At 37.4% G+C, this 13,907-nt stretch overlaps 1 protein-coding gene across 1 annotated transcript in view; it reads right to left on the bottom strand.

Moving 5' to 3' along the window:
• The window catches only part of uvrag (UV radiation resistance associated gene), a 110,295-nt gene that overhangs the window by 93,457 nt on the left and 2,931 nt on the right, over nt 1-13,907 (bottom strand). The window contains exons 2-6 of the mRNA XM_032576413.1: nt 11,231-11,348; nt 9,388-9,422; nt 8,903-9,064; nt 6,001-6,075; nt 5,799-5,884 (exon numbers count right to left, since the gene is read on the bottom strand). Coding sequence (XP_032432304.1) covers nt 5,799-5,884; nt 6,001-6,075; nt 8,903-9,064; nt 9,388-9,422; nt 11,231-11,348 — 476 coding nt within the window. The remainder of the gene's footprint in view (nt 1-5,798; nt 5,885-6,000; nt 6,076-8,902; nt 9,065-9,387; nt 9,423-11,230; nt 11,349-13,907) is intronic.

The raw sequence follows: 13,907 nt of genomic DNA, 5'->3' as shown, positions 1-13,907 counted from the left end.
TGAGGAACACTTTTTATCTGTAAGGCTGCAGATTTGCAATCAGCTATAGACACAACTACCATCCCAGCTAGGTACTTGAAAACCAAGTGATTACACTACAAGGTCTCTAAAGCCTGTGCATGGCAGACTTGGTAAGGGAAGGCCATCATCTACACAATAATAGCTTACGACAGATCTACCAATTCGCAGGACATGATTTGTTTTTTGCAAACCAGTAATTATGTCACTAGCTGCATGTGAAACGAACAAATATTGAAGAAAAAGTTAAACTGTCAAAGACGTTTTGCATTCAGGTGGTTTTAAGAGTAAAATGCAGACACGTGACTAAATGTGCAATCTCGGACGTTTACTTCGGAAGTCTTCTCCAGCAGCGTGAAATGAAAACAGCAGTCTCCAAATTTCTGCAACAGTTTTAAGCTCATCCAGTCAGCTTGGTGCCTGCTGAGACCTTAACCCTCTATGGCATGACTTTTTATTTTTTGGGGGAAAAAATATTTTCCTGCATTCTTTGGGAGCTTGGTGGTCCCTAATTACATGTCAATCATAAAATCGGACTCTGACACCTCCTGGAACCAGATTTGGGTTTGTTGCCTCAGGGTAACATTGGTCTAGAACACCAAGATTTTCTACACTGATTATGAGAAATGAAATACAAATCAAACAAAAACTATATTCATAAAAAAACTTTTTTTTGGACAAAAATATGTCAAAAATCATGCCCCCCAAAAAATAAAATAAAGGAGCAATGTGAGGTACAGATATGTGGTTTGTTGCCTGAGGGCAACGCCATGCCATAGAGGGTTAAGGTCATCCGCAGACTCAGACCCAGCTGCCCTATTAAAGGAGAATCTTAACAGCATCCCACAGCTCCGATCATCCAGCCAAGCAGGCGAGCGGTCCTGTGTGAAGGAAAACATTATCCCTTCAACAGTCTCGGGAGGCACAGGACCTCCCATAGCGCTTCGTCATTACTGCACACTGCTTCTGTGGACACATACTGTACATAAATGGATACTTCAGACGGTGAATAGTGAGTAGGACAGCACAGACTGCATATGGATTTAATCACAGGAGAAGAAAAGAAAGTCTCCCCCCTGTACGGGTCCGGGAGTTTGAGGCACTGCACTGAACCGTATAAGTTGTACCTCAAGAATGATGTTTCCCATGTGTCCCTGGAGCCTGTGTTTTAATACAGAGCATGCACACGGGTTTTGTTGTCATTCGAAAGAGTACTCAGAGTCTCTGAGTGAGTACATAACACTTAACCTTCAAAGAGCTGTGAGTATCACTCAAGGATTTCCACTCGAAAGGCACTTTAGTCTGCCATTAATGCAGGCATGCTGCAGAGGACGACTTTGAGATGTTTTAAGCTGAAACAGTTCCCAACTGTCAAGTCGCCTTGTTAATATTCAACCAGTCAAATATGCAGCTGGATGATGTGGGCCAATAATATCTTTCACCAGCCCTCCCTCTCTTACTGTTAAACATCAAGCAATGCTAAAAGGAGGGGGAGGAAAAAGTGCTTTGTTGAGCAGCTGGATCATCTTCGTCACCGTCTGCTTTGGTTTTTTCCACTCTACCCACACAAAGGTCCGTCTCTGTGTAGGATGCAGTCTGCCCTTCACCTCAGCCTGTGTGAGGGAGACAAAAAGCCGGCTGATTGATGATACGGACGCTCTTCTCTTCATCTCGCCATCTGAGACAAGTTGTGCTCGCGAGCCCACATCGCCGCGTTTATTCACGCGAGCGAAGGATGTCAACAAGTGGGTCCACGCTGAAAAGCGGGCTGAGTCTGTTGACAAATGACTGACATTTTTCTTTTTTGCTGAAGTGGGCTTATAATGTTTTCTGTTAACGGTCAGTTCTGAGAATGATGTATTTGCTCTTGGACACGGAGCCAAATCCAACAATGAAGATGTCTCAAAGCGGAAAAACGTCACTGTTCTCAAAGGGTTTGAGAAAGATACAGGCAGTGTGGATGAGGGAAAAAGATATATATATTGTCAGATGTTCACATAATTCTTCGTCCCTCTTCAAGGAATAGTTGAATCCCACCCACATCACACATCAAGTGGAAAGTAATGTGGAGCATAATTCACGTTTTATCACTTCACAACCACAAAACTTCAATCTACTTAATGTGACAGAACAATTGTGGTAGAGAAAATGAGTTGTAGTTTAATTTTCTTTCCTCATAAAAATCTGAAAAATTCGGTGTGCATTTTAACGATTGCACTGATTGCAGTTTTCTGGCCGATCACCAATAAGAGCCTAATCTAAAGATTACGATTTTGTTCAATACTGTTTAATTTGTCTAAATATAGTGACACAGTTGCTAAGTTGGCAAAAGTGGGAACTATTGTTGACCGTATTTCAGACGTTTGTGGAGGCAAATAACATCGGTTTCCCATGTAAGTATCGGCCAATAACCGATCACCATACACTAAGAAAATAGAGGCCAATTTATTAACCGGATGACTTGCTGTTGCACCCCATATTAAAACAAACATATCTTTTTCCTAGAGTGGACCAGTCAAAGCCTAGACCTAAATTCAACTAAGAATCTTTTAGTATGTTTCATAATATAACACCTTGAAATTGAGCCTGAGTCTCTAAAAAAAAAAAAAAAAAAACCTGCACTTTCCAACCTTCCACCTTCAGGAAGTCATCACATTACTCATCTATTCACCCTTTAACAAAGCTTTTACCAGCATTTCACTGAGAAGTAGCTTGTATAATGAGCTCAGCAGTTCCACCAGTTGTTTGCCAACTTCTGCTGGCTAGTCTGAAGGAGCTGAATGGGGGAGTTGCTTGAAAGCTTGGAAATTCCAGAGCCCTCGAATGTGCCGCCACCAAGCATGTTGTACAGCTGAAAGGTTGCCACGGGAGATTCAAGGATTTCTCAAACATGCATGAGAGAATTAAGGCCACACTCCAGGTATGTTTTTGATGAGGGAATAGCATAATAACATGATGTAAAGCTCAAAAAAGTTACTTTTACATAAGACTGCCCCTTTAAAGTTTGTAGTTGCAACATGAAAAATGTGTGAAAAAAAAATTCCAAGGGTCTGAATACTTTCACAAAACTCTGCATGTATCCACAAGCAGTACATCAGCATACAGAAGGTTAATGCAGTTTGAAAAATGAGGGTCAGAAACTAAAAACCTATGGTTCTGCATCTCGGGCGACGGGGGTCAGAGGTGAGTCCCTGTTGGAGTGTACAACATGTAATTAATCATTCTACTGTACATAATCAAAGCCCATGTGTATGAGAGTATATTAAGCCAAGAGAAGCCAGTGATGGGGGGGATTAGTGGAGGGGAGTGTGAGGAGCAGCAGGCAGAGCGGTGTGGTGGAAGAAGGGAGTTCTGTGTGAGCGTGTTAAACTCTGTAGAGTCCCACAGGGCATGGATACAAGGAAGAGGATGTGGATGAAGGCTGTAATAATAGAAAACGTAAGAGCACAGGTCAGAGAAGTTATGACTCAAACTGGGATTTTTTTTTTTTCCTTCTGCGAGCTCCTCGGGAGGCAACGGTCTCGGCTGATATAAACATAAACCGTGACCACTTCAGTAATAAAGGAGCGCTGCAAAGGTTCACCAGGCTTTGGCATAATTCCCTTTTTCCTCGATACTATAAAGCTCTGTGATGCATATCCGACCCCCCCTAAAGAGGGAAAATGTTAGTGGAAATGTCACAGCTCTCCTAATGACAGGATCCTGATCCTATTTTACGAGTGTCTAAATAAAACCATCCAGATATACATTTCCATGAGCAAACTGGATGTGATTATGCTGTTATAAGATCGGACTCAGGCTAACAGAGGGTTTCCCTTGAGGGGGGAAAAGCCCTTTGGAATTAAGAAGGTAGCATTTACATGTTACCGCATTTAAATATAGCTGTGGAGCAACAAACCTGTGTTTGTCAACAAATCCTAGGATTTCCTTTTGGCTCATGTCCTTAACGATAGAACTAGGGTTCCCCCTTCTCGTAAGCAGTAACTTTTCTCTGCAGTGTAAAGAGGTGGCTTTAAGGTAACATTTTCTAAATACCTCCACCCTGTTTTTGGTGCCAGAATACAGATCAGGTGGTTAAAAACTGATATTTTTTTGCCCAGTAAACGTGATATAAATTGCAGGCTCTGTCATCGCATATCAGGTTAAAATATGAGACCGTTTCATTTATCAGGGCTTACTATTGTTAGCTGTCCATATGGCGCCATCTGGTGGGCGAAATAATTGTAACATACAAAAAGTAGAGCTACAGGAAGAAAGTTAGTGGCTTCAAATGAGAAGAGCAAACAAACAACGGATCCAGCTTTACCCAAAAGAAGGGGATGCCTTTAACATGTTCTTTGTTTAAAGTCGCACAGTGTGGAAATTGGATAATCTCTTTTATTTAAATTAAAAGTGTACCTGATCATCTAAACCAGTGGTTGGCAGTGGTTCTTTGACCATTCCAAAATGTCTTTTAATAATTTTAAAAAGTTGCAGAAGCAACGATGCTTTTAAAATAATTTAGATATAACAAATTTAAATGTTTTTATTTTATTAAATTTATTAGACACAGATTTTTTAGAGGGTTTTTTTTGTTTGTTTTTTGCATGGAATAAATTTCCAAAACAGAATGACACAAATGTAAGTAGTATTTATTTTTTCCTCATTAGTGCAATGACAACTAAATACTTGTTTTATTTACATCATTTTCCAGAAAAATGCACTTCCCATAGAAGAATCTTCTTTTTATGAGTGTTTTATGATTTCTTTGTTTCAAAACGTAAAACCAGAAATAAAGTGGAGATTCTTTAAATATGACCACAAATTTCCTATAATAGATAGATCTGTGGCTCTGAGCAAGTTTTGTTTGGCTGGACTGAGGGCAAAAATGGCTCTTTGGTTTGTAAAGGTTGCAGATCCCTGATCAGTCAAGAAGCTGCAATCACAACTATTAATGAAAATCTTCTCAGACTTACCAGTCGTTACAACTATTCATCAAATCTGACCAATTATCTTAAGGTTTTCTGTATTTCCTTCTTTTCCAACCAATCACTGTAACTCAGCTGAATTTTGCCCAGTCTCCATAGGCCCCCCTTCTAACTTTAACTTCCTGTTTCACAAGATTTCTTGAAAGCCAAACCTGCAAGATGAAAGCATGTGTGACGCTAAATGCTAACATTTGCCTCTTTTGGTGAAACCCTTTTTTAAAACATGTTAACGTGACTGAGCAATGTAGGATTCTTCTTTTGCACATTTCACAACTCCTCAGGACATAACTTTATTTGAATTAAGGGCGCCATTTCAAGAAAGCACTAGAAAATGTTATTTGCACTTTAAATATTAACTGTCTTTTTTTGGGAAGATCATGTGCAGCATTTTTTTTTTTTTTTTAACCAAAATATTTTTATTGAGATTTTCCACTTTGAAAATAAAATTATGTACCAGTCAGAGCAAGCTACTTTTGTAATTACCACATGACAGCAACAGAAAACCAAGTGCCCATTTTGGGGCTGCAACTAATCCAAATCGGAGAAATGAAAAACAAAAAAAAAAAAAAAAAGAGGAGTAAACCAAAAATGAAAACAGGAAAACACTGCTTCTCAAAACAACTGGGATAATTCAGCACCATCCAACATACTGGATACAATTGTACACGTCTATTCAGCAGGTTGCAGCAAAAGTCCAACAAGAATGTGCAGCAATTTTAACTTTTTTGTGTGATCAAGTCACAGCAAAATTACACCGCAACATCCTGGACTGTCGATATTTGATACATCTCTGCAGCGTGGCGGGACTCTTACCTGAGCAAAGAGAAAACGCTGTAGGAGTTCCTGACTGAACTCTGGTCGACCTGAAGCAGACTGTAATTCTTCCGCTCCGACGGATCCTGGAACAAGTCACGTGTTTAATGCCGACGTCCAAATATAACAAATGGCATTGGGATCAACCATTTCATAATTGTGCAAAATCTTCACAAAATAAAGAGAGAGACAAAGGTTCTACCTTGTGATCAAAGTCAGCTGCATAGTAGCCATCATTCAGCCCAAATATGATCTCATTTGGGTATCTGGATCGAATCTGTGGGCAAAGCGAGGGGGTAGAGGATGAATATGGGGACCGAGTCGGAGAGAACAAAGTACAACAGACATCTGGATGTGCATGAAACTGAGTTATCTGTTTATGAGCTTGGAATACGGTCCCACTGAGAAGGAACGGCAAAACCATAGGGTTTGTTCTGAAGTACTTGAAGACTGAATTCCCCCCATTCAATGTGCAAAACTCAAGACAGACACTAATGTGATTTTCTCCATTGGAATTTTTGAAATATCCCGCCGACTTACAAAATCCATCACATTACACATTAAACTTTTATGCTTGGTGCTTAACGTAGAAGATCAAACAACGCTGCAAGCACCAAAACATCATGATTGATGACTTTAGCACCGATTTGAAATGTCTGTAAGGGGGGGAAAATAGACGTTTTTTTCTGTATTGTAAATGTTATTTACAGGAATAAAATTTTTTACTTCCTAAAACATTTATCATATTAATTTCCCTCAAGTTTAGAATAAAAGCGAGCTACACTCACATTATCTTGTTCAAATGTAGGAAAGATTAGATTTAAGGCAGCATAAAATGAAAAAGGAATGCAGAGACGTGGGATTTACTGCAGCACGGGTTTACAGTGCTCAAAAATCTGAAAGGAATGTGGGATTTACTGTAAGGATTTACAACCCTGCCTCCAACAAAAACATAATAACAACATTAATAGAATGTCATGGCCTTACATACAGTGTAAATTAACATATAATGCAACGATCTGCACGTAATTTAAACTCGATATCTGAGGAACAGTCGAGATCGTGACCGTCCCATATATTCTGAGAGAAGGTACAAATCCGCAGACGGCTCTGCATTAAAAACCATACACTGTCCCGCGGGGAGGTTAGGAACACTTTTCAAAATTACTGACAGTGAAAACAGTTCGTCTTCGGATCTACACATGTTAACGGTTAAACTTTGGTGGACAAGGTTACAATTTTTCAATGTAAAGGAAAAATAAGATTTTAAGAAGATCCAGAAGCAGCGTAGCGCTGCCTTGCTTTGGAGTAATAACAAAAAAAAGATACGGACTTGGAAATCCTTGACATTCTGTCCTCTGGGGCGGAGAGAAAAGCTTTAAAAGGAACATTATTTGAAGCCAGAACGGCCGGTAAGCTGCACATATGTGCAAAGATGAACGACTTCTACAGATTTATGTATTTAGCCTGTAAATATTTCAAATCTATACGTCTGCGGTAAAGAAAAGGTGGCTCACCATTACGTACGCTGTGAAACTATACATACATTTCTCATTATCTTACTGGATTTCACATCTAAAGTAATAAATTACATTGTTTTGCACAAGATGTTGGAATTTTATAGGTCAGTCCAACAGGAAATCATGCATAACTGAAGAGAAAGAAAAAAGAATTACATGTGGAATCTAAATTTGTTACAAAAATTAAACCTTGAAAAGTATAAAGAGCTTTTATATTCAGCCTCTTACTCTGATGCCCCTAAATAAAGGAGGTTTATGTAATAAAAAAAGGGCCACATTTTGAACAGCTCTTTGAGAACTTTTCAATTCATCATCTAGAAATAGAAATAATATGATACAAATAAGACATGGCCGCAAAAATAGACTGGCACTAATCAGAGAAGATGCCAAGAGGCCCAAAGTAGCAGCGCTGGACAAGTTAGGTGGCAAAAACCATCAAAATATCAACTATTAGAGAAATCTTCTACTTATCTGGCCTTTATGGAAGAGTAGCTGCATTTCCATTGGCCATATAATTGCACAAAATGTAATTACAAAAATAAATTCAATAAATGGAAACACACCGATTTAAAAAAAAAAAAACTCAAGTTTTTCGATCATATGGTTTTGCGCCAGGTTGAGATGGTTTTTCACTTAAAAACAGGGAGAAAAGTCTAAAAATCTGCTAATGGATCTGGTACATTTTTAGATATATTCAAGGATTATTGACTTTAAGCAAATTTATATATCTTGCTGAAAAGTTACATTTAAGTTACTTATGTCTTATTTCAAATGGACTAACCTATTTGCAGTAGAAACTAGACAAAAATACTTGGTAAGTTTTTGTGTTTTTGCAGTGAATCCCAGGAAACCAGTAGATATAGTTGCAAAGAAATGTTTTTACTCAGACGGAATGAAAACAAACATATACCAAAGTTTTCTGACTCTGTGTTGATCAAATACAATGTTAGCAAAATATGTCTAAGTTTGTGCTTGTCATTATTTTAATTATCTTTATATTCTTTAGCTTTCTTAATTTATTGACTTATTTATGTTACAACACATGTTTTTTTCTCACTCTCTTTCTCACTTCTACCCAAATATCTGTCTGAACCTAGAGTAATCAAAGAAAAATAATAGCAATAAAAATAATCAGAAAATAACTCTGAAGATTGAAAGAGAAAAAAGCACCCTAATTCACATGCTAAAAAAAATTTATTTTTGTTGCGACACCACTTGGTTATGTTCTGTATTTTGTCTTTGTCTTGTCCTAAATGAATTGATTTAAGACAAAGACCAACACAAAATATATACTTTGTCTTTTTTAATTATTCTTTTTTTTGTTGTTCATTCTCTTTTCTGATTGGTAATTTGTAGATCAATGCCTCTGTTTGTTAGTCTGTAATGTTTGTTTTGTATGCACTAATGGTGAATTAATTTTTTTAAAAATTCATCTTCATAATTTAAAATGAAGCACCTGCACTTAGTTGTTAAGTTGTACCAGGGTGTCTTAGGGAGAACAGCATTTCTAAATGTGTGAAAATGGCTGCTTGTTGTTCTCATATCTCCTTAATGAACACATGTTGTTGTAAAAAGGTTGCTGACCTGTTGTCCTGTGTATCTCAGGCCATCCAAGTTGACCTTCCATTCAATGAGGAGCTGGTACTGTTCCTTCTGCCCACCCCAAATCCGAACCACAAAGCAAGACACTGACGTATCCAGGAGGTCCGGGAGCATTCCAAAGTCCAAGCTCCGCCAGGTCGGGTTCTGGAACACACAAAAACACACAGCTGAAATCTGGCCGACACAACAAGAATTAGAACAAACTGGCTTATTGAGTTTTACATTAACGCAATAGCTAAAAGTAAGACATGAATGCGAGCACACTCTTCAGAAAAGCTGCTGGAACGTCGCTGTTTGTAAATCTTTACAAAGTTTTAGACACAGTAAGTAAGTGACGGTTATTAGGAGGCAGTTCTGCTGGTGAGAATGTGTCCTTTCTTTGCTGTGCCAAACAAAATGAAGTAAATGTCCAAGACAACAACTTTAACCGAGAACAGTAGGCATAAACGAAGTTTAAGTGTACTCACCAGTGAGTCTCGAATGACTTCACTCTTGTAAAAATCTGAAAAAAGAAATACCCAATGAATAAATGGAAATTAAATAGAGGTCGCATGTGTGTTATTTCTAACAGGAGAATCCCAATGCTATACCCAAAAAACATTTTTCAAAAAGGTTTACTTAAAAACAAGTTTCTGCCACCTTGTTTAATTGCAGACGGTGTGAGCCAAAGCATCGTTATTCATGCTACTGTACGTCTATTTCTACTTTTCAATCCTGCAAAATTACCATAACATGGTTTTTCACTTGGTAATCTTACCATCTTGATTTTAATTTCGCTAATTTTTCTTTGCATTAAGAAGACATCAGAGTAATCTCAGAGTAATCTCACACATTGTGTATTAACAGATTCAATGTGCAGACGAGGAAATGCACCATTTCCTTTCTTAGCAACGCCTTTGGAATGTGTGCTGGATTCAATCTTACCCTGTGTTGGTATAAAGAACGCATAAACATCTCTGAAAAATTTTCTTCAAAGATTTTTGATATAAGGTTTGTGTGGAGTAGCTTCAGGTAATCAATAGCTTCTTTTGCCAAACACCGCCACTTTTCCAGCCTCTGTGTTAAAGTCAACCTGCCTTTATTATGACAGACTTACATCTGAGCTGGCTTCTCGGATCGAAGGCATGATATGGCAACGACAGACGGTCGATGTGACCACCTGATTTAGTGCAACAACACATCAGAAACATTGTCACGTTATGCTTCAGACACCATTTCCTGTTTCTAGAACATTGGGAGGTTGTAAATAGATTGTGCTGTTTCAGAACAGCTCACTGGATTTCGCCAAGGGCAGCATCTTCAGTAGTGCTGCGACTTGATGACAGAGCAAAAATGCAATTAATGCTTTAGAATCATACAAGTGATAACGAGGTTGACGCTTTATATTTCCTCTGCTGAGTTCGCTGTTTAAAACGGTTTAAAACTGCCTACTTTAATAGTCCATCCCTAATATAAAAAAACGCAATGAATAGTACTTATTTTTATCATTATCGCAATGATACCACAAAATATCATGATGAAACTTTAAGTCCATATCGCCCACAACTAGTTTTTATGCATTATTGCAAACAGTGAAAACCGTCTTAGCGCTACCACAGACCCCAATATCTAAGAAAAAAAGCTAACATCTACAGTTTTCCACATTTTAGCTCTTACAGGCCAATCAGCACCAATGAAAATAAATGCAGCTCATGGATTGGATGGTTTGAAAACCCCAGCCAATAGCACTTCAAGTAGCACTGTGGCCAATTATTTCAGCTTCCCAATCTGATTTTTTTTTTTTTTCAAATATTTTAGATATGCTCTACAAAAAAAGTAATCAGTATACCCATATACTGCAAATAACCTCGAGTTACGTTGCACAGAAAAGTGTGCAAATACTGAACCGCAAATATGCAGGGGATCATAGTGTTGTCAATTTTTTCCCCATCAAAAAAGAAAACAAACAAAAAAAAAACTTTTGCATATATATGTGAGGTGCACATTTTGCAATACAGCATTTGAATGGCTTGTTTTTGTTGTAAATGACAAAAAATACACACTTGAGGCAACATATTCACAGCTCTACAGACTTCCCCACAAACCAACCACACAGAATAGGACTCAGAGTCTGACTTAAGTACCTGGATAAGGTTTACAAGTCTGACATGCAGAAAAGTATGTATACGTAAAAAAAACAAAACTTTTTGGCTTCCATTTTTCTATTACATTAACTTTTAAAAAAAAACAATTTTAAGTTAAAGTTCAGATTCAATGATGTAGTATGTTTCCCAAAGTTTTGATTTTACAATAGAGAAGCTTTCCACCGACCTCTAGAAATGCGGTCTCCTACGCAGAGGTGGAGGGTGAAGTAAGTGTCCAGCAGTGGAGAACCATTCCTGTTGACTATGTTCCTGGCAGCAATGCTCCGGAGATGACGCAACCGTCTCTGTTTGACCAGGGAGAAAAGAGAGAAGGGGAGAAAAATATGGATGCGATTCATCAGAAGCAGAAAACCAACATCAAAGCTGTAGTTTGCCGTTTCAGTTTTGTTCCAGGCAAGCTCATGAACAGATTCCTGTAACCTCCACAGAAAGGCAAGAAGTTGTTTTTGTAAAGATCGTCTTTAACGTGGACATGCGCCTGTGTTTCTATCAGGCGACAAGACAGCACAAATAAATTAAACTTTACATGGAAGGTTTAACAGAAAGCAGCAAAGTTCTTTGTCTCATCCTTTGGACTTTTCGACTTCTGTCTTTCATGGAACAAGTCATGTTTTGATATATTGGCTGCCTTTTAGGAAATCTCTGAGTTAAAGGGCTCCATTTCCCAGAGAAAGTGCAGCGTCTGCTGTTTTAGGAACGCTAGCCCTGCTAATCGCTTTTGCAAGATGCTAAAAACCGTGTCGGACGTCCAACTTCATATTTGTCTTTGTTCTGAAATGGTAGTAAAACCCTGTTATATTGCAATATAACGTCGTCCTGCGTCCAATTTAAATAATTTGCAGACGTTCACGTCAGGGAGGCGAGAAGAAAACTTTTTAAATGCAGTCTTATATCTTCATAAATGAAATTCTCAAAACTTGGACACAGGAATTGGCTGCAAAAGTTCCATCAGTGCATATATTTTTGCTATATGTAAATGTTCATTTTAATGTCTCTCTACTTGGGTGAATGCATATGTGAGTCAGTGGGGAAGGATGAAGACAAGGAATTACATTTGGCCTTGACCGGTCGGTCCAGCCCGCTTCCTGTAGCCGAGCAGAGGCAGAATCTAAGTCATGAGATTCCCTATAAGATTACTAACCCTAAGAAACAAAATAACTGATTGTTCCACTGGGGACTTTGAAATCCCCTCCTAACAAAATGCCACTGCACATTTCCAAATGAGCTGCAGAGAACCACAGGCGGAGACAAGAAAAGTTTTTTAAAATTTTTTAAAAAGGGTTGTGATGGAGCTACGGCAGGAAACTGGGTTCTTCAAAGTAGAACTACGTGAAACACATGGAAGGCAGCTGAGAGCGAAATGAAGTTGTCTCAAAGTGTGACTCTGGTATGCATTTAGTGTAACAATCACATTATATGAGAACTAGCTTTGCTCCGAGTGTCTGAAATGCATGACTAAAAGGCTCACCATGGCATCTGAACCAGATTGAGGATGATTCTAAACATAGACTTGATATAAAACAATCCGGAGAACACAATGCATGCAGATTACAAACACCTGGAAAAAACTTTGCACAAATTCCCACATGTACGGGGTGCCATTTGTAAAGTTAGACAATAAATAATGAACAGTAATAATTTGCTTCATTTAGTTTGTCATAGTGGGAAAAACAATGTCATTGTTTATTTCTCCACCATGTTATTCCTACATTCATAAATGCCAGGCTTCCAAACTAAATATTTTATTTACAAGCTGAATGTTGAACTTTCAAACTAAATATTTAGTTCCCAAACAAAATACTTATTTCCCAAACTAAATATTTAAAACTACTATCTAAATATTAAACTAATATATTCACATCTGAGCTAAATATTTAGTTTGGGAAATAAATATTTAGTTTGCAAATTACATTTATTTTTAGTTTAGTTCCAAACTAAATATTTGTTTTAAAAACCAAACATTTAACTTCCAAATATTTAGTTAGCAAAATAAATATTTCATTTGGAGCCAAGTATTTAGTTTGAAGACTAAATATTTATATTCCCAACTATGTATTTTGTTTGAAAGCTACATATTTAGTTTGGAAGATAAATGTTTAGATGGTAAATTAAATATTTAGTTTAGAACTCTGTTATTTTTAAATGTATGAATATCATGGTGAAGACATTACTTTAAAAAAAAAAAAATAACGACCACATTTTTCTTATATGACAGACTAAATGAACCAAATTATTGCTGTTAAGTTTTTACTGTGTAACTTTAGAAAAAACGGAACCACAAACATCACTGAGAATCTGGGCTGTAAAATTTATACTTTTTTTTTTACATTTATTTTTGGCTCCAGACAATGACAAAAAAATTATATTTTGGTTCCACTTTGCAATTAATTCTTTTATTTTGTAGTTGACTTGTAGTTAAAAGGCAACCCAAGTAAAGATGGCAGAAAGAGGAAAAGGAGAAGCAGGGAAATATTCACCTGGTGGCTGTATTTATTGCATTTTAACTTTAGCATTTTATTTTCAAGAACTTCTTTTGCATTTATGTTTTAAGACAATATTTTATTATTTGAAGGGTAGGTTTCACGAGAAGGAAAATGTGATGTTCAAAACACTTTACTGTTATATACTGTATATACATGTACGTACATATATGACTATTGTGATTGTATATCTATGACTGTCATTTTATTTTTGCTGTCAACATTCTTGAGGTTGTTTCACAGCATAATTCATAAAGAAAAAACATTCAAAGTAGAAAATTTGCACGTGATCACAAACAGATTGTTCTGGATGGACGTTTGCATGAGATGATAACATCAAACTGCAACAAACCGAGGGTTAAA

Source organism: Xiphophorus hellerii, chromosome 11 (assembly GCF_003331165.1).
Source record: "Xiphophorus hellerii strain 12219 chromosome 11, Xiphophorus_hellerii-4.1, whole genome shotgun sequence".
NCBI classification, from domain to species: Eukaryota; Metazoa; Chordata; class Actinopteri; order Cyprinodontiformes; family Poeciliidae; genus Xiphophorus; species Xiphophorus hellerii.
Note: the sequence above shows the minus strand (reverse complement) of the source record. Positions and strands in the feature narration are given on the sequence as shown.